This window comes from Prunus persica, chromosome G6 (assembly GCF_000346465.2).
Source record: "Prunus persica cultivar Lovell chromosome G6, Prunus_persica_NCBIv2, whole genome shotgun sequence".
Taxonomy (NCBI): domain Eukaryota; kingdom Viridiplantae; phylum Streptophyta; class Magnoliopsida; order Rosales; family Rosaceae; genus Prunus; species Prunus persica.
In genome coordinates, this window is record NC_034014.1 from 24709706 (window position 1) to 24733878 (window position 24173).

Genomic DNA, 24173 nt, shown 5'->3' on the forward strand with positions numbered 1-24173 from the left:
GCTAAATTGTTGACTACCACACTTTCACTTCCATCATAGTATAGTAACACAATTATAAGTAAATCTAAAGAAATCAATAAACTGAAAGAGAAATGGCTGAATAACACAAATTGAAGAATATCTGCTGCATAGAAGATATCACAAAATGGTCTCAAAACATTCAAAATTAGAGAGTCTGTAAAATTCTCATACGAAAATGCATAACAAAAACTATTAGAGTAACTGAACTACAACCATTAACACAACACTTCAAGTTCTCACTTCTTCTTCTCAGTAACACCACCAGACCTGCACATGAACAATTCCACAATCAACATACAAAGCATATAAATCGTGTATCATAATCAAACCACCAAAGACAATGTGAAAATGAAAGGTTGAGCTCCCTAAAAACAATCTACTCTCATCATACAATATGTTAGTCCAATTAAATAGCTGAAAAAACAATCAGAAACAGATTTCCATTCGCCGGACGAGCAAACTAACTCAAATGTTACAAACATGGCACACAAAAACAGAGTTGACACCAAAAACCACACTCTATTACGAACAAATTTTGATATTGATTGCAATGGTACCAAAACTAATTCGTAACATTGAGTTTGATAATATTGAAGCGCATTCACACAATCCAAATTGGAACGTGAGGTTCTTTAACTCAAGCTGGTTTAACTCCATTTTCACACATTTGTCTTAACACATTCAAAAAATACTTCAATCCAGTCCTCCACCACTTATGAAATAAAGGGCAAAGAAAAAAAACAACCAAATAAATTGACTACAACACAAACAATCTCATAAATTGACTATAACACAAAAATGCAAAAGCCATATGAAAACATATCCAACACACAGCAAGGGCAAAGAGAAAAATCTCACCTCATCTTGCGGAGGACGTTGGACATCTCCTCTCTCTTCTTCTTAGCTCTCTTGTGGGTACCCAACTTCCTCTTGGCCACCTTAAGAGCACGCTTGTCCTTACCAACCTTCAAAAGCTCAGTGATCCTCTTCTCATATGGAGCAAAACCAGCAACTTCCCTGATCAGGTTCCTCACGAAATGCACCCTCTTGCTTGTTTTCTTCATTGTCAAAACCAACAAAGCATACAAATTTTAATACCATTCACACTATTTCAACACCAAATCAAAACCGAAAAAACAAAATAAGCGAAATACAACTCCACAAATCAAATAAACTTGTATGAACAATCAGTGACCAAACAAAAACATACCCCTTTGCGGTCAGATGGGCGAGGAGCCAATTCACGCTTGGTGACGATATGGCCTTTGTTCAGACCAACGAAGATCCCGCTCTTGGGCGCAGCAGGAGCCATTTCCTGTACGAAAAAGCTTCAGTATTCAACAAAACCATCTAACACAAACACGATAAAAGGATGCTTAGTAAGTGATACTGGGAAATTTGAGTGAGATTGGTACCTCCAATTCAGCTCGAAACAAACCCTAGATCTTGGCGGTTGGGAGAGGCGCGGCCACCGAATGTGTGAGAAACTAAAACCCTAATGCCCCTGCGTCTTAAATACTGCGTGGGTATCGCTATTTTTTATTCTGGACGACGACGTGGGTTCCAAAACCTTCTCGGCCCATATCCGTCAGGCTTTGCTTTATGGGTTCAATTCAACCAATCGTTTGGGCTTTTGTATTTTTAATTTTTAATTTTTGTTTCCCTGATCTATTCATCAGCCCAATAGCTATGGATCAATTGGTCCAAGATAATTCATGGTTGCTAATTTTGGGTTTTTAAGGTCTTTGGAGCTTCAAACCGCACCCAGAAGAGACGGCCTCACATCTCTGGCCAACTGACTTAATATGTCACGTTTGAGACTTTTTAGCATCCCATATTTATTTAATTTCTTTGGGCCAAATTTGACCGAATGAATGAGCGGCGTCATTTCTTCAGAATCATAAGCTGATGGGCCATGCAAGAGCCGAATGATCACTTGGCCCATTTCAGGCCCAAAAGGCCACTATTGTTTGCCAACCTTGTAAAAGATGGGACACAAAGCAAATTGGCGGGACAATGACAAAACAAGAGTACAAATATTTGAGCATCTAGCCGTACAAATTAAGCCAACACAATATTCGAGTAAACATCGAATCTCTCCTGGAATTATAGCAAACAAATTCTCATGTCCCAAAATCCTCCTCCACAGTAAGCAACTTTTAGGCTTTCGGCTAAAAGCAAATCCCTCAATTACTTGGTTTAGACTTGAGAGAGAGAGAGAGAGAGAGAGAGCTCTCTGTCTATACATAATATATTCATAAATTATGAAACTTTTCCCTCCCTCCCTCCTTTTTTTTTTTCTTTTTTCTTTTCTGGGTTTTTGTTTAAAAGTTTTAAAAATGTATATACATGTCCTTATTTCATGGTTGGTCTTTTCAGAGCTGTATATAATTGACCAAAGCAGGGAAAGATAAAAAGCAAACAAGCTAAGCAAAGGGTTGGCGACCAGAATGGACACAACAAGTACGAAGAGGTTGTAATCCAACACCAATACAAAAGCAAACAACCAAAACAACAACAACAACAACAAAAACAAAGTTGATCATTCAACCACTTATGTGTATGTATTTTGTGTCTGCTTTCTTTCTGGTTTCTCATTCATTTTTGTACCAAACTTGCTTTTCCAAAACGCAATGCGGCTGCAGAAGAGAATAATATATTACCATAAAAAAACTAAAGAAATACACATGTAGAGCAGTTTTAATTTAAATTATTGAAGAAAATAAATTGATCGGACGGATAAGATAAAGCAGGGTTGATATTCAACGGTGCTGATTCAGAAACCGCGTTGAAAAATGCATGTCAAAGTCAAATAAATTAATTTAGGGGATTAATTTAATTATATATAAAAAATCATGTGTGAAACAAAGACTTATTTAGGACTAAGTACCAACTAGTCTACAAATACATGTCAAAGCGAAAGATAAGAAAACGTATAAAATCTAAAATTACCCAGTAAATTTCTGACAGCTGCCCGAACTCTAGAAATTGTTCATTAGAAAGGAGCAAGGGGCTGCACGGTGAAGCTGCCCGAAATCTCCGCGGGCAGGTCCGAACTCCGAGACCCATTAGTCCCACTGCCTGCCTCTACTTAGATTGCCTACGCACATAAACACATTCATTGTAGCCTAAGCCACTGCTGGTTCTCTGCCCATCACCACCATATCCATCGCCGTTGGAAGGTGGCTCTGGAGGAAGTGATCTCAGGCCACCTTTCAATGCGATAAGGATAGAGTGAGTTTGGGGAGATGGGTCAGGGACTGAGTTGCAGAGAGACCCCTCAAAGTGGACTATTTGGACCTCTCCAGGATGGAGAATTGGAGCTCGTTGAGGCTATGCTGGAAGCAGACCCAAGTGTTTTTCAGCAGAGGAAAGGTCGTGCGAGGTTGTCTGCGTTGCATGTAGCTGCTGTTGAGGGTCAGATCGAGGTGGGTTTTGTTTCTTATTGATTGGTTTTTGGTGGATTCTTTCTGGGATTTAGTTTTTTTTTTTTCTTTCTCTTTATTAATGGTGTTGATGGGTTTAGATTATGAGATTTGTTTGTGGTGCTTGGTCTGATGATAAGTTCAGGTTCTCTCTCTGCTTTTGGATCGGTCTGTTATCAATCCGGATGTGGTAGATCGACATAAACTGGTAATGGGATTTTGTTTTTGATGCTTTTTGTCAATCAAGAACAGTTCTTTTGGATGCTTTTGAGTTTTGATTCTTTTTTTTTCTTACGTGGTTTTGAACTGTTTTTCTATGTGATCGGTTTTAGACCCCGTTGATGTTGGCTGCAATAAACGGGAGGATCGCTTGCGTCCAAAAGCTTATCCAAGCTGGAGCAAATGTATGTTCTTTTCCTTTTGTGTACAGTTTCTACTTGAACTACTAATTAGATATGCTGATCATGGGGTTTGTGTGTGTGTAATTGTTAGATATTGATGTTTGATTCCCTGAATGGAAGAACCTGCCTGCATTATGCTGCCTACTATGGTCATGCAGACTGCCTCCAAGCCATTCTTTCTGCTGCCCATTCCTCCCCTGTAGCAAGTTCTTGGTTGCTCTCTCTCTCTCTCTCTCTCTCTCTCTCTCTCTCATGATTTTTTTTTGGGGTCAAAATCTCATGACTGGTGTTTAATTTACGTTGGATGGCATTGACAGGGGATTTTCAAGATTTGTGAACATAAGAGATGCAGGTGGTGCAACCCCATTGCATTTAGCAGCCCGCCAAAGTCGGCCAGAGTGCGTTCATGCTCTTTTAGACAATGGGGCTCTTGTTTGTGCTTCAACTGGTGGATATGGGTAATTATCTATAGTTGTGACCTGGTATGATAGATCAATAGTAGTAATTTTCCAGTGTGATTGATGCAACTACCATATATATATGCAGCTACCCTGGAAGCACACCGCTTCACTTAGCTGCACGTGGTGGATCTTTAGATTGTGTCCGAGAGTTACTTGCTTGGGGTGCAGATCGGCTTCAATTAGATGCATCTGGGTAACCTTCCTTAAATGGATAGTGTGAATATTTGATTCTACAATAAATTATGCATCTTGACATGTTTGAAATACTATGCAGTCCATATTAGTCAATAAAGATGAGTATCATTTGCTTGTCATGACGTTTAACGAACTGTTGCATTTTAAAGAACAAGTAGATTCCTAATTAGGAATGGCTCATTTCTTTTATTCCTAAGTCCTTATCGCTGCTAGCTATCTGCACACCAGTAAAAATGTGAGTTTACTATTAGTGTTTAGAGTTGATCCTATTTTGTAGGTTGAAATACTGCAAAATCATTGGCATCACAAAATGAATGAAGCCTCTAATTCCACAAGTCTTCCATCCTTAAGTTATAAATGCTCCGCTTTAGGTAAAAGAAGGACTCGATTGTTTGTTGGTATGTTGTCATGATATTATAAAATTGTTCTCTGCAGGAGATTACCGTATACAGTTGCTCTGAGGCGCAAGCATCGAGCTTGCGCAGCTGTACTCAACCCTTCATCAGCGGAGCCTCTTGTTTGGCCATCACCTTTGAAGTTCATCAGCGAGCTTAATCCAGAGGCTAAAGCTTTGTTAGAAAGGGCGTTAACAGAAGCAAACATGGAGAGGGAGAAAGCTATCTTGAAGGAGGCAGTAAACTCACTTCCATCTCCTTTGCATTCAGATGCAGAGACTGATGATAATGCCTCTGAGGTAAATGTGCCTTCTCTTCTTGTTTAGTTTTTCATATTTTTTGTGATTGGTCAATAGAAAGGATTTAAAATCTATTTGTTTGTCTCGGAATTATTGACAGAATTTCAGGATTGAATGTATATGACTCTTGAAAAGAACTTATGAATGAGCACTTTTTTTTCCATTTTATGCCAAACACAATTGTATGACGAATTTGTTGGTTGTGATGATCTTATGTCTTTTTCTAGTATAATAGTGCCTCTGTGCACAGATGCAATGAAATCTTTAGTAGAACTCAATTCTTGGGCAATGCATGTAGCTTTCTTATTCACTGGTGAATTCATATCAAACAGGCTAGCGATGTGGATCTATGCTGCATATGCTTTGACCAGTTATGCACAATTGAGGTCGGACCATGCTGTCATCAAATGTGTGCACATTGTACCCTTGCCCTATGCTGCCACAAGAAGCCCGATCCTTCAACTACTTGTCCTACAGTCCCAGTTTGCCCCTTTTGCCGAACCACCATTACCCAACTGGTTGTGGCCAATATTAAGGCCAATAATGATGTGGAGCTGGAGATGAGTCCATCAAAGCCGAGGAGATCAAGAAAGTCTAATGTCAGTGAAGGTAGCAGTAGCTTCAAGGGGTTGTCTCCTATGAGCTCATTTGGAAGGATGGGCGGTCGTAGCTCAGGAAAGATAGCCGCTGAAACCAATGAGGAGATCCATAAGCCTTGACAAGTGAAGTTGTGGACTTGTTCTCTTTGAACCAGTTGGTAGTCCAGCAGATGGAGGAGCTAAGCTGTCTTGGATTTACTTGGGGAGAGTGATCCTCACTGGTATGTTTTCCGATTCATCTGGAGGGTCTTAAATGCCTAATCGCGCATGAGAATATAGATGTCCTTCAGTACCCTGGATCTGAAGGTTTTGTTTCTTTGAGTCATGTTGAGTCTGTTTTTCTTTAAATTAAAGAAGCAGCAAAACATTCAAGGGTTTCTCCCCAGTTATAAATATAATTCTATTTTAAATAAATAAAACTGCAATTACCATCGCTTCCCTTGTCATGGAAGGAGATAGTTGGGTTCTTTTGTTCTCTCACCTACCATGGTACTGTGTTTTTGGTTCTAAGCCATCTGTGCCGATGAATCAACAGAGCCCTTTTGACATCTCTCTGCATCTGCAAAGAGTTATTTTGTGAAAGTAGGCGTTTCCACGGGTTTAAGCTGCAATTTCCAGGTTGCATATAGAACTTAGTTACCCCTTGGATATCTCCTTAACCTAAGAGCATGTGAAAGTTTGAAACTGGCGTACGATTACCACGAATGTGGAATTGTGCAGCATTTAGCAATTAAGAATGATTTGGTCGACAACCCTTAGTTAAAGAATAATTTTAGATTTTAATAATATAGTTGACCTCAAAAGACTATTAACTGACATGACTTAACTCCAAAGGCAAAGTTGTATTAAAAACCTACTTCCCTTAGGCTCCATTAATGAGTTACATACCAATAGCCTGACACTCCTCTCTTGAAACAATTTGCAAGCTGAATCTTTAATATTATGAACAATAAATCCAGAGCTTACTAAATACAAATTCCAATGAGGGGTCAATCATTTCACGAGTTGTCCACACAAACATGATGACACTAATGGAGTTCCAAATCCATTGCCAGATTCTAATAGCTTCCTGTTGGATCTTGCTCCACCATCCGCTCTGTGTGAAGAACTTGGCTGACCAGCTGCTACTAGGCCGTCTACGAATAGCCTGTTGGGGTCTGAAACCGGCACAGCCGGTGAGAAATTGTCAGTCCCGTATTCAATCGGTCCACCGTGATTTCTTCTGTTAATGTTGTTATTACTTGCTCTCCTTTCTACTTCAAGAAAGTGACCTAAGGATGGAGTGTTATTACTCTCATTCACAGAGTCGCTGGTTAGCTTGGAGCAGAGTGAAAACAACCAAGGTTTGGATTTGTGGTTCTTTTTACCTTTGGAGGTTTCAACTGCCCTTCTCCTCGTTGATCTTCGTGAGAGGCCTATAATGCCAGAAACACCAAGGAGGCTCCCTAGAGTGATGCTCTTGTCATGGAAGAAAGACCCAGTTGACTGAAAAGAGTTTCATGAAAGAATCACTAAGATCAGAACTTTCTTGATTTACATGAAAGACTATATTTGAACAGTAAATGCCGATTACCAAGGGGTTTTAAGTGCAAAAAATAAAAAATAAAAAATCAATGGAAGATATGCTGGTGTGATTCCATTTCTAAAATTAACAGATTGAAAACAGAGACATCTTTGTTGAAAAAGACGAAACAGAGACGTCAGAGAAATCATTGAGGATGATGATGATGACCCAACAAGCATGGTGGTATATGGAATGGAAGTAGAATATAGAGTGGCATGATGATGATGGGTTCCAAATCCATTTATATGTGAAAATATATTTGGCAATGCCATTCCAATATATTTTTAATACCTAAAAATACTGACCTCTGTATCAAGATCTGAGGAAGAAGAAGAAGAAGAAGCGGCAATGGAAGAGGTTGGAGAGCCACTGACCAAAGTGCTGAATGAAACCGACCCGGCAGAGAAATCCCGGCTTCTGATCAACCCAACTCTTGCATTCAGTGGTCGCAATCCCAAAGGCCATCCTTCATCCTACATTCAAAACCACACAAATAGGCATTTTCCACTTCACTCAAAACAGAACTTCACACGTATTCTCCATCCAAATGAATTGGCTTTCTGAGATTAAAAGCCAAAAACAGAAAAAGAAAAGAGAGAAGAGGAGGGCACCTACCTGATGAGCCATTATTCTCTTCTTCCTCCCTAGTATCTGGAAAGCTGGGTGGTTGTCACTTCACAGAAACAAAACAATTGTCATTTCCATTCCATCAACATGCTCTGTTAAAATAAAGAAAAGATGAATTGATTGAGAAATTAATTACACAAGACAAGAAAACAAAACACAGCGTGACACTTTGACACACACATTGAGAATGTGAGATGGAGATGGAGAAGCAGTGTGAAAGTGACGTCTTACCGTTTAGTGAAAGCATAGACTGGTTTTTGGCAGACACAAAAGAAGTGAGAGAGAACAATTTTTGTACGAGAGTCAGAGAAAAAGGTACAAAAACAAAACACCAAGGGACAGATTAAAAAGAAGACCTCTTTAATTTTTTTTATTTTATCCAAATGACCATTTTAGCCTCCATCTTTAAGTGTTTCGTTGCTTCCCATTTCATGGCTCTGTTGTTAAGACAGTCTGCTAAATTTTTTATTTTTTTATTTTTTTCCAGATAGATATTTATGTTACACATGCATCACAAGCATCATGTTGATTTATAAGATAATTTAGGAGCCTAAAGCTCTTTGCACATCTAATGTTACCCTAAATAGATATAGTATAGACAATCGTAAAGGTAACGTTTGGAATTGATTCATATTGAAGAATTTACATTGATCAGAAGAATTTTTTTTATATATATAAAAAACTAAATACAATGTATTTGAAATGGCTTTATGCAATGTATTATAATGTATTTATTTTTCTATTGAGTAAATCAACGGATTTGGATTGTTAGCAAGTTTAGCTAAATAGGAGATTTCAAATCCAAAAGATTTTGGCTAATGTGTATAGTTTTTGCTTTTTACGGGAGCCAGTGTTCTATAGATTAAATTGCTTTAACCTAACCTTTAACTCTGCTCAAGAATTAGGAAGTAATAGAAGAAATACATGCATTGTATTTAGTGTTATTTATATGAGCATGCTTTTTGTCACAAAAGGTAAAATCAATTGATGTGCTTTACTATTTTGAAATAAATAGGTTCACTCCCTACAGATTTGAAGGAAAAAAAAAAGAAAGAAAAAGGGAGTTAAAGGCGGTGGATCGATTGGCCTCACAGATTGAGTTGTTATATTAAATATTAATCATGAGGAGATAAGAAGATATCAGTGATTAAGGACTCTTTTTTGGTGCAGCATATCAACTGTTTCATCCTGTCTTTTGAGGACGCTTTTTCTTTTTGGTCCACACAAATCAGTCACAAGCTCTGTTCAGTTCAGTCCAGTCCAGTCCAAGCTGCTGCAGTGTCTTCTACATGCCAGTTTAATAAATTATTGTACGCTTCTTTTTCTCATGAAAATTAATTTAAAATATATATATAGTATGAACAAAACTTCTTTTATAATTTTCCAACGTCACCTTACATTCATTCTTTCGTCTGTCTTAGGAATATCACAAACATCAGTATACAGTAAAATCTAACTACAGTTGCATGATTTGCATCGGTGCCCGCCGTGGCGGAAGATAGGACCTGAACGCTGTTCTTGTCCCTGGATGAGTTTCTAGTTTGAAGGACATTGTGGCCACAACAAATCTCTTAAGAAGATGCATGAATCACTTGGATTCTACTGCTCTCTAAAGCTTTGGTTAAATGGTAAAAGAAAAAGACAACAAGAGCTTCGATATGTAATTCCGAGAATATACCATAAAAGCAAACCATGAATAAATTGTTGATGATGGTTAATGGTGGAATTGGCTTGCTCCTGGTCGGTACTCTCCAATTCCTAGCAGGTCCTGCAAATGCGAAGGTACATTTTATTGGGAAAAGTAATAATGGATAATTTCTCTGATTGTTCATTAGCATAAGGAGCAAAGAGAAAAGAAACATGGGTTTAAAATCAATTAGGCAAGAGATCCTACCCTTACCCTAAGATAATTTATTCAAATTATCCAGCTTTTTGATGTATGGGGTTAGCAAACAAAGCCTGTGATATAAGCACGTAAACAGATAGCACATGCATGGTTCTGACGTTTTAAACTATATTATCTCATACTGATGATGGTATGTGTCTTGAACTCTACTCCAAACCCGACAAAAAAATTTGTGTATTTGGTGATCTTCCCAATGAAAGCTCTAGTTTTACCCTCCCCATTTATCAATTCAGAACAAAAAGAAAATTATATCCTCACTCTGTGAACACTGTACAGCATTTGCCTTCGATGGAAAGCAAGCTTCAAGAGAATATGAGAACCAATTCTATGAAAGCACAAATTAAGTCGCACACTTTAGCAAGGTTGTCAAACTCATAAAGTGGACACTTGGAGACCAACCTTATGGGGTTCAGAAAAACTATTAGTTCTGTGTTCTAGACTATAAATCATGGAACTTGGGGATAAAACCAATGACAATCAACAAATTTGGGCAGTAGTTAGGTACACTTTAAAGTGATTGGGGTTGATAGCTTTTTCTATCTTGTCCTAAAGTTCACAGTCAGATTAACAAGAAAAGACAAAGAATGGAACTGAACTGCTAACATATTCATTTCAACACGATAAGGATCTAAATGTGGTAAGGTGATAGAAGCTACTTCCTAGATGAGATGACCATCAAGTTAGGCTAAGCTCTACTTGAACAAAGCATACAATGTATAGCAGGGACATGTAAGTGAAGCAGTCAAAATGTGACAAAGGAATATAGAGAAGAAGGAAGAGACAGTTTTACCTGGGATGCTTTGCTTTTGGCCCTGGTCTCTGCTGTACTCGGAATATCATGATTTGGCTTATTGAATTTCTTCTCACGCCGGTCACACGCGCCCCATCCATCTGAGAACCTCCCGCCCCTAGTGACGAGGGGAAGGGGCAAAACAGCAAAAACAGCAACCATATTCATAACAGAGTGTGACATATGATTAGAAATTACATTACTATTTTCATGCTTAAGTTCCCAAAATCCAAAATTCATACTGCATATGTGCCCGAACCACAAATTCAGCGCGCAGAACATTCCGGTTCTCATCAAACTCAATGGTCTTGTCTTTGATCTCAAAGGAGAGATTGAAGTAAAACGATATCTTCCTCCAACCTATACAACACAGCACATACATGATACACACCACATGTTACTCACTCCCAGCATTCTACCTTGAAACAAAACATCTCCATAACCTTCTTTACCTGATTTTTTGATGAAAGGGTGCCCAGAAATCATAGTGTAATCTGTTTTCTCCAAAATCTATCAATTGAGATCACACGAACACAGCAATTAAATAGGTCAACGGAACTATCTACTGATTTAATATTTCCCAAATTTCTTGACTTAATAATCATATAACAAATTAACAAACTTTAAGAAAGTGAAATTCTATTGAATTGAAAACTCAATCATATAAGAACACTTACCGCCATTGCCGCATTCTGATACTCCTTGAACAAAGAAACTGAAGGGAACCTCCCGGTCAAGCTATGCACAGAGCCAGAGCTATTATCCCTCTCATCTCTCTGCCCATAGCACACAGGGCTAGCATAATTTCCGATGCCAGGAGACACGTGTGTCTCCGGGGACGAGTAAAACGGCGTCGTAGGCGTGGTCGGCGTCGTTCGCTGCACATTTCGGACTACGACAAGAGGACTGGTGTCGTTTACTCCAGAAGAAGAGGTTCTGGCCATTTTCCTCGGCGGATGGAAAGCCGAGAGGTCCTCGACGACCTCTCCCTCGGTCGACGACGACTTTGAGCCTGAGTCGTCGGAGAAGGGGAGCCGCGGGGTCTTGAAGAGCTTCGGTGGAGGCGAAGGGTAATTTGGATATTTGATTGCGAGGGGCTTGCGGGATTGGGGCTTGTACTTGGAGGAGGAGTGTGAGGCGGCGGCGGAGTCGATGACGGCCCACAAAGCGGCGTCGTCTAGGTCCTTGTCGTCGACGATGGGGTAGAGGTTGGGCGAGGCCATGGGAGAGTGGAGGAGCTTGGATTTTTGATCTGGCGCGCGAGTACCGAGAATTCAATTTTGGGGAGGAAGACAAGGCTGGGTTAAGGCCCAACTGCATGGGCCAATTAATACCACGGTCCACTGCTTTATAGGACGACAACTTTGTGGACGGGCCCGCCTCTCATAGAAATGTGTGGGACCATTGTTGTTTTTGGACCCCACATCACAGTTTTCTTTTTCTTCTAGTAATAGACCTTATAAAACCACACCCAAAATAAATAAATAAATAAATATCAGATTGTTATAAAATGAACGGAATATGTGCTAAAATATTGAGATGTACGTAAAGTAAATAAGACATAACATTTAACGAGGTTCGGCTATGCCTACGTCCTCGGAGAGCAGCATCAGTAACTTTTCCACTATGTAAAATAATAGGGCTACAACTTTAGTGTTTACAATATATGTAGCTCATTGATTTTTCTCTCTTGGAGAATTCCTCTCTGCTCTCATTTTTCTCTCCGCTCACTCACTCTCTTTCTTTCTCTTTTCTCTTTCCACTTTGTCTGACTCTCATTCTTCTCTCATCTGGAAGTGTCTATGCAAAGGCAGGATAATGCCTTATTTATAGGCAGATTAGGTAGAGGTAGCCAACCCACGTGAATGTGCACGAAGGGAAAGTTGCAGACAAACTTTACCCAAAGTCTCCAAATGAATAGTTAGTGGGCTCCACACAAAAACCTTTACAACACAGATCATGGTCTCTCCCTCTAATAGAATTTGGATGATTTTTTTTACATACTTATAAAACTATTCCCCATAGTCTAGGGATGCTTGGAGTAAATTTGGGCATGTTTGGCATTCAACCTTTTAAACTCCATATTTTTAAAAACTCAAACTCAAGAACAACTAAAAAATACCTCAATTATTAAAACAAAAAATATCCGTTTTTTCAGTTTTTTTCTAAAAACCCACAAGTTCTCAAAATTTTAAGATTTGAAAACAGTTTTCAAGTTGCATACCAAACAAGTTTTTAAATCTTAAAAATAGATTTAAAAACTCCTTATTTTAAAGAAAAATCAAAGTTTTTGAGTTCCCTATTTGAATAAGATACCAAACGCCCCCTTTATTTTTACGAGTCTTTGAGTGAACAATTCACATAGCTCATATGCTTCTATATGTGCTTTCTATTTAGTGGTGTTCAAGTATTTTGTATTCGAGTTTGAATCTCTATGTCTGTAAACTCATTTTTCTTTCATTTCATCTCAAAATACAAATGTTAACGACTATGCCTTTTTTCAAAAAAAATAATAATTTATAAGTACAATAGAGGAAATCGAACCATATACCTATTATAATCGTAACTCATTATCTCATTCTCCCTCGCCCCTTGGATTAACTTAAAGACTTAATTTATCATGTTTTCTTTACCTTGGGCATCTTCATAAAAAGATAGAATTAAAAATATGGAGGTGGATAAAAAAAAAAGTAATTACTTCAAAATTTTAGAGGACAATAAAAAGAGTACAATCTTATCCAAAAAAAAAAATTAATAATAATAATAAAGGAGTACAATTTTGAATTATCATAGCCTTTCCTAAATTTCACTCAAAATTTTCATTTTTAAACGAAAGAGAAAAACAGAGTAGCCGTTTCAATTTTCTACACAAAAGTACACGTGTCATCATCACCTTGCATGCGATTCTCTAAAAAACTATTTGAAATTTCGAACACTCCATCGTTTGCGATCCTCACCCTTCGAAGCGCCGCGCGGCAATTTGCTCAAAACGCCGAAACGGAGTGCAAGATTCAACATCGCCGGCCCCAAATTCCTCAGTCAAATCCAAATCGTCCTTGAGATTCACATCTTCCTTGTCCGAATCCGCCAACACCTTCAATTCGTCGATCGGCCACTCAAAATCCTTCACCTCTCTCTTCTGCAACTTCGTCTCTGGAACCTTCTTCGCGCGACTCAGCTTGGATGAGATCTGAGAGAGCAGGACCGAATCCAAGTAATCTTCGAGCTTCTTCGTCGTCGTTCTCAACTTGAATTTCGAAGAGTCAGGGGCCTTGTGGCAGCTTTGAAAATCGTCCCTGCAAGAAACTTTGGAGTCAACGATTGAAATAGAAATTACTGAAGAATTTCGAAGCGGTGTGTGCGTAGAGAGAGAGAGAGAGAGAGAGAGAGAGAGAGAGAGTGCGTACGTCGATGAGAATGTTGAGGTCGGTGGAGGACAAATGGAGGTGGAGGAAGGTCGAACGAGGCGTCTCTGAATCTCTTCAACGGTGGCCAGAGGGCTGCAAGTTGAAGTAGTTTTGGCTCTCTTCCTCTCTGCCATGTTTCGCGCGCGATTTGGAGTTCAAAGCAAGTCGAACCACCCTCTGTCTTATATAACCTCCAGCTCAACCGAGGGTCCCACATGCATGCTTGAACCCACTTTCTGGTTTAATAGAGCAGAATTGGGGCTTGACAGTTGATTAACCAAAACTAACACTAGAATTCTTGTGATTATTGTTTCTGGCATTTGAAAATCACAGCCATTTACAAGCATTCATTATGTGGAAAAAAATAATTAAGGGTGCATATAACACAATTAAATGAATTGTGATTAATTTATACTCTAATAAAGAATAATGAATTCACGGATCGAACTCGAGCTAAATTTTCCACTATAGAAAATTTAGAATAGGTAGTAATTTACAAATTTTTTGAATTTACAACAAAAATAGCATTCTCTTCTTCTTCTTCTCTTTTGCCTGATACATAAAAAATAATAGGCTTTTACAAGCATACATTACAAGGAAATCGATGGGGTGTAATTTACAAAAACTTCTGATGATGAGCAGCTTTGACATTTACCCAAAAAAAAAAAAAAAAACCAGGGCTCTGACTCCTTGTAGTGTACAATCTATGTATGTATACATCCATGACAGGTGATGTTTGTTTCTAAGATAAAATTTGTCTCCATGTAAAAGATAGAATTGTGACCACCATAAAAACCAATTATTACTATTATGTAGGGCCTCCAAAGATATTGTTCTGCATCTTCCTAGGTAGCCCAAAATTTTGATATGCTCTGATCTCACCTTCAAGAGTGGCTGTGACAATGACCAAGCCCCAAGCTGTTGCTTGCGTTGTTTGGTTCGCATGGCTGTTGTTGCCAATATTGTCAAGCCAGGACCAAGAGGAAGACCAAGAGGACGTGGATGCACTGCCAACAGACATAGAAGAATCACCACCACCATACCTAATAGAGGAAGGGTCTGAATTGAATGACTCTCCGATCCCTGATTCTGTCCTGGAAATTTGAGCAGGATCTTGATCCTCGAGCAGCGGCGGGGTTGCAGGTATTTGATCCAATGCATCTCCTTTGTTGTTGGTGTTGTTTTTCTTAGGAAGAGGCGGCAAAAGTCTCTTGCTCAAGCCTGCTGCGTCTTCTTGAGTAGGAGATGCATTTCCTGAAGGGGGTTGTTGTTGTTGTTGTTGTTGTGTGGAGCGTTTTGAGTGCCTCTTAGAATGCTGCACAGGAACTGGGGGAGGGTCGCCTTTTATGGTGCCGGGCCATGGGATTGCTACTGAGACATCTTTACACTGGAAATGTTCATGAGAATTTGAACTGATGATACTTTTTTTTCCTGCCCCCGAGGTTCGGGGCTCTTCTCGCTTCCAAACATATACATGAGAATCTTCACTGGCGCATATGACATACTTCCCATTTGGACTAAATGAAGCTCCAATTTGGCTGCTGGTATTTCGGAAACCTGTTTGTGGTCAAATTGCATATAAGGCATTATTGACCAGAAGATATGTAAACAGGAAGTGAAAGGTTCTGACGATTGGAGGAGATGCATACCTCTAAACTTGTGAGTCATATTTGTACCATCCACAATTCGAATCCGGGAATCGGCAGAGGTGACAAGCATTTCAGATGGATTCATTGGCGAAAACTGTTTGAATGAAAAAGAAGGGCTGAGTAAGAAGCAATTCAGATGGATTTATCATTTGGGGGGGGAGAGACTGTTCGATTAGAGAGTGGGCTATTACATTACCTGGAAACCTGTAATTTTCTTTGCTTGATTTTTCTTCTTGTTTTGAATATCAATCTGGCTATGCTGACTTAATTTACAATCTGGAATACCAAACAAGATGAGCTTCATCATAGACTGTTCATATGAATAATTTTATAACTAGAGTAAGGTTTTATACAGGGGTTTATGACCAAAATTATGCAATGTGTACGAAAAATAAACCAGAAGACCAAACTCACACCTTCTGTGCTGTACATGCGACAGTTTCCTTTGTGGGAACCAATGAGGCAAGCCTACATTTATGAAAAGGTAAAAGCAAGATCAGTCCAAATCATTATGAATTTTTCTAAGTTGATTCAACTTGACAAGTGAAAGTTTTTTCTTTTCTTCTGAAAACCATAAGCATGTTCAAGAGTTCATAAAACCATAACATTCTGATAAAAGCAATATGCAAAGGAGCTGTACCAGGCCATCTGGAGTGAAGGAAGAAGCAGTGACCATTTCATGAAGATCAGTCCAGTCCACGACTTGCCGAACCGGTATATTCCACAATCGAATCTTTGCATCAAGTGAGCCGCTAATAAAATAATTGTCATCCAAAGGATTGAACTGTATGCAAGTCACTGCCAGACCAGAAACCAAGTCAAAACTCAAGAGCCTAATATGCACAACAGCTAAACAAACATTGGCTTATTTATGCATGGATATCTTACCATAATCATTGTGGGCAAACAACTTTAAACAAGTCTTGGTCTCCAAATCCCATAACCTAACAGTTTTGTCCATTGAAGATGAAAGCAGTAGCTGCAAATTGAACAAATTATATCAGCCTGTCTCCTAGTCATACCAAATTAAATTAGCCTTAACTCCTACTTCTATCAAAACTGAATTTATCATAAGGCCAAACTAACAGACAGCTGAACTTGAGCTATAATTTAAGAAACAGAACAATTAACAAAGAACTTACCTGATTTCTGGACCATGACAAGTCCAGAACAGCATCCAAATGACCTTCAAAAGAGCAAACAGGTTTCTCCGAAAATGAGAACACAGTTTCGGGCACATGTACATACTCCGGGATGGGATTGGTTTTTCTAGCAGAGCTTCCCTTTCCCTTCTTCTTCTTCTCAAAGGGCACAAGTGCAGCCTGATCAGAAATCGACGGAGATCGATCAGGAGTGGAGGAGCCAAACGATTGATGAAGTGGGGTTGAATTTCCATCCAACGACATAATCTCACACTCCTGAACTTCCCACACATGAATAATCCGATCCTCTCCCGCGCTCGCAAGAAACCTCGCGTCCAAACTAAATTTAATAGTCCAAATTGACCCCTCATGAGCCTGAATTTCTTGACACAAATGCAATGCCGAAAGCTCCTTGTAATGCTTCCCGGTGTGCCTAACTTTTATCCACTCCGACGAAGACGACGTCGTGTTCTTCCCGGACTTGGGGTCCGGCGGTGTCGGTGGCGGCGTTGGCGTTGGCGTAGCCGCTTCCCTGTCTTTCTCCCCAATTAACACACTCACGGCGGATCCCATCCCCTTTATGCTGTTCTTCAACATCGCAACCCCTCTTCTCTTGCTCATTCTCAGGCTCTTTGAAACAAACGAATTTGCGTTACCTACCTTCCTATCTCCCCCGCCTTCGCTCGAAACGTTTTGTCTTCTCATCACCTCTTTCACCACAGGCGAGTATCCAACGCATTTCTCAAACTCGTCCATGTTCAATTGCTTCCCTGTCTGGAGATCACTGAACCGGTTCCAGCACCCGTCCTGATCGTACTCGTTGACAATGAACTCAGTTCCTGTATCCAGATTCTTGATCAAGAAGAAAGCCCCTATCCTATTGTTCGAAAACAACGACGACAATCCGCCGCTTGTTCTAACCGGGCGGCTGGAAGCCGGGGTGGCCCCGCCGACTTCGCTCGGAGAAGCTCTCACGGATTCCGTGTACGGACATATTGTCGAGCGAGCCCCGGCTATGGTGGAGCAAGTCCTCGTGAGCCGTTGCTTGGAGATTGTTCCGATTATCTCCTCTTTCCTCTGTTTGTCTACCGAGAAAGCTTCGATGTCGCCCTCGGACCTCGATCGGACAAGCACCAGCGGCAACGCTTCAGTCTCCAGCTCCGGCTCAGGCTCCGGCTCCGGCTCCGGCTCCGGCTCCGGCTGAGCTGTTGATTTTTCTACGTGTTCTTTAGAGCGAGTAACGGACCGGGGGACGGAAACGACGCCGTTTGGGATTTTGCTCGAAATGAGGCGCTTAATGCTGGTAAACTGTTTGAAGCTGGTGAGGTCTTTGCCGAGTCCGTCGGCCAACCCCATGCCCTGTAACAACCGTTTTCGTCGTTCAGTGATGGAGCCCGGCGCCGCCATCCAGATATTGTAATCCGGCGACATCGGAGCCACGGACGCCTGAGTCATCGCTTCGTGGGTCGGGGAGGGCGGCGTCGTGGAGGGCGGCGTCGTTTGTGGAGTGACGAAGGGGCGTAAATCGAAGTCCCTTCGGACCGAGGAGACGCAGGAGGCGAAGGACATACGACTGTCGTCGAAGTCCTCATCTTCGGAGGAGGAGGCCTCGAGGTCGAGAGGAACGGCGGAGGAGACACGGTCGTTTGACTCGAAGAAGCGGTCGTCGTCTTCGTCGTCTCGGAGGCCGTCCCAGTTCATCGTGAGCGTTTTCTTCCGCTCCATGGTCATGGTGCATCAGGCAAGACGAGCGAGCTTAGCTTAGCTGTTGGGTACGTTTCAATGGAGGAAAAATGGCAATGGTGGTGGCGATCGTAGAGAGAGAAGAGTTTTGGTATGTTTTGATTGTGTTTGTGTTTTTGCGCGAGAGAACGAAAGGGAGAAAGTGGAAGAGAGAAAAAGGAGGGAGGGTGTCTGGTGGTTAATTACCGTTATTAAGGAAACTAGAAATAGTCAAGAGGAAAGGAACGCTTTATTATTTTTATAATTAATAATTAATTAGTGGGATGCGTTATTAGTAGCAGTGCATTACATTACTTCACGTCTTTTGATTCGTTGTTAGTTTAGTATGATGATGATAATAATAATTGGATATTATTACAATTTTCCAAATTTCCATTCCATGCATGTCGTGCGGCATCTATGGCCTCGAAGGATTTGCGTTGGCCACTCACTTCTTGCCACGTCACTACTGAATTAGCTATACGGCGTCGCTTCTGAACCGCAGCTTAAGAAGCCCAAACAGACCGGGCTCCCTTGAAAATGAAGATGTAAGGTCCAATCTTTTCTCCAGGGAGGTCCTATAAGGCTATGTGTGTTGAAAATTCATCACTTTTGAATTTTCCCACCACCTATGACTCCTACTATCTTTACGTTATATAACACTTTGTGCTTACCCTACTTGTTAATTAACATGTCACAACTTATCATCATTTGGTTAAGTGGCACAGTCGGGGTTTCGTTTGAGGAGTTCCTCCGATGAACGAAAGTTGTTGAGCAAAACAAATTAGTATACTCGTAAGCACTTTTTGTACTAAGATGAAATCGAATTACAAGATTCATTTTAACACTAAAAAATAATCAAAAAAGTCGTTTGAAGCATAATTCCAATAATTGAGTATTTATTTCACACTTCTTTTTATCAACATTGAAGAGAGAGTATTCGAATTTAGGACATCTTCTATCATTGAAAAGAAAGATAATATTATATCTTATATTTGCTCATAATCTTGATACATTATACCTTAAAGATTCGTTTGAATGTTGATAATTTGATATAATTCATGTGAGTTGTGACTGATCAGGGTGTGATGATTAATTAGTTTCCAACGTCAAGAGATATACTTAATCACAAGATTAACAACTAATAAGGCAAGTGGTGGTGCCACGTTACTACAAATTTAACATGATCACAACACAATCAGATGGACACTGAAATTGATTAATTATAAAGCTACAAACTGAAAGAAATCAAATCTATATATCCCGCGTGCCTTAAAGTTCCCATAATTGTAGAGACTTAAGTTCAGCTTGATTGGTGCGCTACAAATCAACCAATGCTTTAAAAATGAGATTGGCAAATCGAGAGGAGTAAAAATTTCGAGGACCATATATATACGAGAATGTTCTCTTTTTAATCTTATATTATATCTCTCTGTCTTCTTCGATTCATCCGTACCAATACATATAATACTCAATAAATTATGAGAAGATATAAAAAGTATATTCCTTTTAAAATAAGAGTACATATATATATATATATATATCTATATATTTATCAACACTCGTGGCTTTTCATGAGAAAACAATAGAGTAGTAGATCCCACGTCAATTCACTTTATATTCTTTTTTGTATTTTTTACCAAAGTTATAGGAAGGGCAGTTCGAACAAGAGATATACAAGTCAGTGTCATTTTTCATTGAGCTACATCCCATTAATCCGTTCACTTTATATTCATAAACTATTCATTTTGCTATTATAGTTTTTTTTTTTTTTTGGGGGGTGTGTGAGGAAGCTCATCATGGAAATGGAGCATGTTTGCCTTTCTTGGAAAGCTAAGCCTGAAAATATTATACAGACTTAATTTAAGAGAGATTCTGTCAACAGATGGGCAAGCAATAAGCTAGGGATTTGAGGCCTCCCACATATCCCTAGTCCACTTCCCCTTGTCTAAATGAAGGGCTCTTGATAATTAATTAACCCTTAAGAATGTCAAAGTGAGCTTTATACTAATATCTCAAATTTTCCTCATCAAGTAATAATAAGAACCAGAAATATCTGTCCAATTAGTCCATGGTTGGCAAGTGTCACTTAATCTTTTGTTTAGTTGAAGGAAGTTTTGAATTCAAATTCTATTAGCAGTTATTAACAAATAAAAGGTTCTAAATAATGATAATAATAATATTAACAAATAAAGAGAGATTTGCCAATATAATGGTGTTAAATATAAGACCACATTGGTGAACACATCACAATATATAGCTGTCTACACATAATCACCTAGCTAACAATTAAGAAAAAACCTTGTTTTATTGGATGTCTCATAATAAATATCATATTGTTCTTAAAATAACCCATAAGGAAGAAACAAAAAAATATTTAAAAAATAAAACAAGATATATTAATTTATTGAAATATAATGTGGTTAACTATATAGTGCAAAATGCTCCCATAAAAAAATGAAAAATAATTATAGTGAATTTGTAATAGTACAATGAATAATATGTGCACCCGGATTTGATTCACGTAGGAGACAATCTTGAGGCAACCATATAATTGATTTTCAGACAAAAATAAAATAAATAAATAAATAAATATAATTGATATTGTCCTTTTCCTGACTCGATCAAGCAACCACCCAAACAGTGCCATCGGAAAATCTTAAGTGTTGTAAAGATAAAACTAGCTTATCTTCTTTCTTTGTCCATGGCTGTGATTCAGGTGTAACATGAAAGAAGAAAGAAAGAATATCTTCAAAAAGAAAAGAAAAATTAAAAGAATATATTAAACTTTAATTTTTATTAAACGAGAATAACACCTCGAGCACAAAAGAGCATATCTATCTATCTTTCAATGCGTCTCTTTTCTTGGTCGTTCTGTACTTGTTCTTTCATCTTTTCCCAACTTTACAACGTCATCTGAGCTTTAACCAAGATCTCACCCAACAACAAAATTAAAATCTTAATTATGAATTATGTATTAACTTTGTTACCATGAACATGATGAACAAGATTAACAATAATGGTACAATTAATCGACTAATTAATCACCGGGTTTCGTCGCGATGAGCTCGTTTGGCTTTCTTGATCTTGGCGCGCAAATCCTGGAGAAGAAAATTTGACGCAAAGAATGCCTCCAGTTCTTTTGTGTCCAGATGATCGAAATGGAATTGGATCCTTCTGCGACTGGGCGACGATGACGTCACCACCTTTCTCTTCCGCAGCGGTTTTCTTGGCGCAGGCGGGCATTTTGTCATCGGGGGGATTCTGTGCTCCAGCGACGTCGGCGTTTTGAATCCGTCGTCATCGTCTTCTACTTCAACCGACTCCGTCGTTCGGCGTTTTTTCTTTGCGGGAGTGTCAATGTGATCCGCGCCGTTCTTGGGTTGTTCCTGTTGTGGGTGATCATGGAGAGCATGATCGTGATCCGAGGGCTGTTCGGGATTTTCCAACGTGGGTTTCTGGGTTTGATCATCGTGATCATGATGGAAACAAGGATCTGAATTGGAGACTTTTAGACCGGAGATCCGGTTGACCAGTTTTGACTCCATGAAAGATGATTGAGATGATGAGGATATGGGAATCAATGATGGGAAGAGAAGGCTGATGATTTAGAGAGGGAATTATAGAGAATTAAACCACATATATATAATGATCAAATTCACCTTCTTTTCCTAATCCTAATAGGTTTGGAATTTCCTGGAGCTTATTTGAAGAGAAAAAAAGAGAGAGAGAGAGAGAGAGAGAGAGAGAGAGAGAGAGAGTGAGAGAGAGAGAGAGAGAGAGAGAGAGAGTAGGCATTGGATCCTACACCAAGAGGGTTTCAAAGAAAGAAAGGGAAGCCTCCACTAAAACCGATTGAAGCTCTCTCTCTCTCTCTCTTTAGCTGATTTGGTACAACATAACATGTTTGTTTGAGCATTCTTCTTTTCTCTGATCTGTTACGAACTTTTTATGCATCTACCCACGTGGCTTGTTACATGGGGACCACATATACATGTAATGTCATCTATCTTCTCGTGATATTATCAAGGTGCTTTGTTTATCTAGCAAGCAAAGCACCCAAAACAAATCTCGGAGTTTCTATTCCCCTCTTTCTTGGTTTCTAAAGTTTGTTCTAGTTTTGATGTGATTTTAATAGTTAAAGAACAAGCACGAGGCCAGCTATTAACTTCAAAGTCCTAAGTCTAAAACATTCAAGATTAAGTTTTATCGGATTTCAAGTCTAATAAATTTCGAGTTTAAAAAGTTATAGAAAGTCTAAAATATTCGAATTTAAATTATATAGGGTTTTCAATTTGTAAACCTAAACCTGAAAGAAGCTCTATATAGGTTTCCATCTTGATGTTCATATATCACCTTCAATGTGGAGACCCCCGAAAATATGAGTTGTTTTTTTTTGCAAATTAAGGCATATATTGAGCCCTTTAAGCCGCTTGCTTTTCTCCCACACAATTTGAGGGTAGTTGGAACCACCCACTTACAAAGTGGGTAATAATTAATAAACTTTACCAAATCGACTCTACCCCTATCATACATACTATATAATTCTACACTATTTCTACCACCTTCATTTATAATGCCACCACCCACATGATGGAATTTCTACTCAATATCCCCATTATGTTTATATATATATATATATATTTATATGATTCTAACTGCTCTTATTAAGTCATACATTATGGGCACTAGGTCACATTTACCAGTATGGTCTGCCTCATAACCAAGTTTGGAAATGTAGAAGTATATATTGACTCTTGACTCTTAATTAACATACTTGCAGTATGAGTAAATTTTTCGGTATGACGGTAATATAATTACGCAGTATTATTAACTTACTCGTATTATGACATGTGTATTAAGTTCATGATCGATATATTCAATATATAATATAAAAATCTAATAATATGTGTGACGATGACACCTTAGAATTTCTCCATGCTATGGGTCTATGCTCAAATTTACCAATTTTGCATGCAGCACCAGAAACCACAAGCAACCTAGCTGGTGAATAACTTGTGTGAAAGAACCACTGGCTGAATGAATAAATAAATAAGGGAGTGGGTCACCTCCAAATCAACCTAACCGAATAAATCTTAACTAATTAAGTCCTTTGACTTAATGACCAATATTTAATTACTTTAATAGAAAGCTAAGAGTTTGGTTATTCTTACTAATCGCCCCTCAGCTAAAAGGATGCTGTTTGTCAATACGCCCTGCTGCTTCGTAGCTTAGGATTCTCCCAACTCATGAAAATAGAGGGGGTTAGGATTTGGTAACCTTCCAAATCCTGAGCCGTTCGTTATGTTGACGATAAGTTACAATGAAGATTTCGTCCACGATATGATGAGTTAACGAGAAAAACAAAAATCGCGGGTTGAGTGTAAAGCGGGGACCGGGTCCGTTGGAGTGCATGGTTTTCATCATCAAATAGTCTGTGGCTTTTGGAATTGAAATTCCACTCCACGTTCTTTTGGTAACGTGAAGATAACAATCCAATGATTTGGCCTCAAATTAAAAACTTAGTTAAAATATTATTTTCGCTTGCCAATGGGTTTAGTTCTGTTAAA

General features: G+C 39.1%; 6 protein-coding genes across 11 annotated transcripts; 1 reads left to right on the forward strand and 5 right to left on the reverse strand.

Moving 5' to 3' along the window:
* On the reverse strand, positions 78-1532 carry LOC18772383 (60S ribosomal protein L36-2). The gene is made up of 4 exons (XM_007206103.2): positions 1437-1532; positions 1232-1336; positions 880-1079; positions 78-288 (listed from the first exon to the last, which is right to left on the reverse strand). The coding sequence occupies exons 2-4, from the start codon at positions 1331-1333 to the stop codon at positions 258-260; spliced, it is 333 nt and encodes a 110-aa protein (XP_007206165.1). The 5' UTR covers positions 1334-1336; positions 1437-1532; the 3' UTR covers positions 78-257.
* Positions 2973-6254, forward strand: LOC18773084 (putative E3 ubiquitin-protein ligase XBAT31). The gene is made up of 8 exons (XM_007207398.2): positions 2973-3449; positions 3592-3654; positions 3779-3850; positions 3939-4060; positions 4165-4305; positions 4394-4501; positions 4939-5197; positions 5530-6254. The coding sequence occupies exons 1-8, from the start codon at positions 3270-3272 to the stop codon at positions 5914-5916; spliced, it is 1332 nt and encodes a 443-aa protein (XP_007207460.1). The 5' UTR covers positions 2973-3269; the 3' UTR covers positions 5917-6254.
* On the reverse strand, positions 6621-8714 carry LOC18774351 (uncharacterized protein At3g17950). Of its 4 annotated transcripts, none has more exons than XM_020566237.1 (4): positions 8219-8714; positions 7976-8033; positions 7666-7833; positions 6621-7281 (listed from the first exon to the last, which is right to left on the reverse strand). In XM_020566237.1, the coding sequence occupies exons 2-4, from the start codon at positions 7985-7987 to the stop codon at positions 6790-6792; spliced, it is 672 nt and encodes a 223-aa protein (XP_020421826.1). In that variant the 5' UTR covers positions 7988-8033; positions 8219-8714; the 3' UTR covers positions 6621-6789. The 4 variants fall into 4 exon arrangements, with proteins under 4 accessions (XP_020421826.1, XP_007206557.2, XP_020421828.1 ...); XM_007206495.2 differs by having other exon boundaries at positions 7976-8079; XM_020566239.1 differs by lacking the exon at positions 8219-8714 and having other exon boundaries at positions 6621-6953; positions 7164-7281; positions 7976-8201.
* LOC18773472 lies at positions 9339-12006 on the reverse strand. Its single transcript, XM_007207025.2, has 5 exons — positions 11361-12006; positions 11136-11193; positions 10926-11043; positions 10684-10801; positions 9339-9755 (listed from the first exon to the last, which is right to left on the reverse strand). Exons 1-5 carry the CDS (start codon positions 11904-11906, stop codon positions 9702-9704), a joined length of 894 nt encoding a protein of 297 aa, XP_007207087.1. The 5' UTR covers positions 11907-12006; the 3' UTR covers positions 9339-9701.
* LOC18774001 (WD repeat-containing protein 44) lies at positions 14428-18994 on the reverse strand. Of its 3 annotated transcripts, none has more exons than XM_020566875.1 (9): positions 18424-18994; positions 18233-18327; positions 16882-18181; positions 16628-16718; positions 16380-16537; positions 16156-16207; positions 15936-16015; positions 15740-15833; positions 14428-15647 (listed from the first exon to the last, which is right to left on the reverse strand). In XM_020566875.1, the coding sequence occupies exons 1-9, from the start codon at positions 18610-18612 to the stop codon at positions 14899-14901; spliced, it is 2808 nt and encodes a 935-aa protein (XP_020422464.1). In that variant the 5' UTR covers positions 18613-18994; the 3' UTR covers positions 14428-14898. The 3 variants fall into 3 exon arrangements, with proteins under 3 accessions (XP_020422464.1, XP_020422465.1, XP_007207579.2); XM_020566876.1 differs by having other exon boundaries at positions 16882-18081; positions 18145-18327; XM_007207517.2 differs by having other exon boundaries at positions 16882-18994.
* On the reverse strand, positions 21386-22497 carry LOC18774468 (cyclin-dependent protein kinase inhibitor SMR10). Its single transcript, XM_020566569.1, has one exon. It carries the CDS (start codon positions 22149-22151, stop codon positions 21648-21650), a length of 504 nt encoding a protein of 167 aa, XP_020422158.1. The 5' UTR covers positions 22152-22497; the 3' UTR covers positions 21386-21647.

Excerpts from the sequence above, each read along its gene's own strand:
- LOC18774468 (XM_020566569.1), bottom strand. The coding sequence starts at position 22,151 with ATGGAGTCAAAACTGGTCAACCGGATCTCCGGTCTAAAAGTCTCCAAT.
- LOC18773472 (XM_007207025.2), bottom strand. The coding sequence starts at position 11,906 with ATGGCCTCGCCCAACCTCTACCCCATCGTCGACGACAAGGACCTAGAC. Across the intron at positions 10,802-10,925 it reads GTGGTTCGGGCACATATGCA|GGGCGGGAGGTTCTCAGATG; the intron begins GTATGAATTTTG and ends CCTCGTCACTAG. Across the intron at positions 9,756-10,683 it reads CCAAAAGCAAAGCATCCCAG|GACCTGCTAGGAATTGGAGA; the intron begins GTAAAACTGTCT and ends TCGCATTTGCAG.
- LOC18774001 (XM_007207517.2), bottom strand. The coding sequence starts at position 18,612 with ATGACCATGGAGCGGAAGAAAACGCTCACGATGAACTGGGACGGCCTC. Across the intron at positions 16,208-16,379 it reads CCTTCACTCCAGATGGCCTG|GCTTGCCTCATTGGTTCCCA; the intron begins GTACAGCTCCTT and ends TCATAAATGTAG. Across the intron at positions 16,016-16,155 it reads TCGCATGTACAGCACAGAAG|ATTGTAAATTAAGTCAGCAT; the intron begins GTGTGAGTTTGG and ends TTGGTATTCCAG.
- LOC18773084 (XM_007207398.2), top strand. The coding sequence starts at position 3,270 with ATGGGTCAGGGACTGAGTTGCAGAGAGACCCCTCAAAGTGGACTATTT. Across the intron at positions 4,306-4,393 it reads GCTTCAACTGGTGGATATGG|CTACCCTGGAAGCACACCGC; the intron begins GTAATTATCTAT and ends ATATATATGCAG. Across the intron at positions 5,198-5,529 it reads CTGATGATAATGCCTCTGAG|GCTAGCGATGTGGATCTATG; the intron begins GTAAATGTGCCT and ends CATATCAAACAG.
- LOC18774351 (XM_020566237.1), bottom strand. Across the intron at positions 7,282-7,665 it reads CCTCAGATCTTGATACAGAG|TCAACTGGGTCTTTCTTCCA; the intron begins GTCAGTATTTTT and ends AACTCTTTTCAG.
- LOC18772383 (XM_007206103.2), bottom strand. The coding sequence starts at position 1,333 with ATGGCTCCTGCTGCGCCCAAGAGCGGGATCTTCGTTGGTCTGAACAAA. Across the intron at positions 1,080-1,231 it reads GCCCATCTGACCGCAAAGGG|AAAACAAGCAAGAGGGTGCA; the intron begins GTATGTTTTTGT and ends TTGACAATGAAG. Across the intron at positions 289-879 it reads AACGTCCTCCGCAAGATGAG|GTCTGGTGGTGTTACTGAGA; the intron begins GTGAGATTTTTC and ends GTTCATGTGCAG.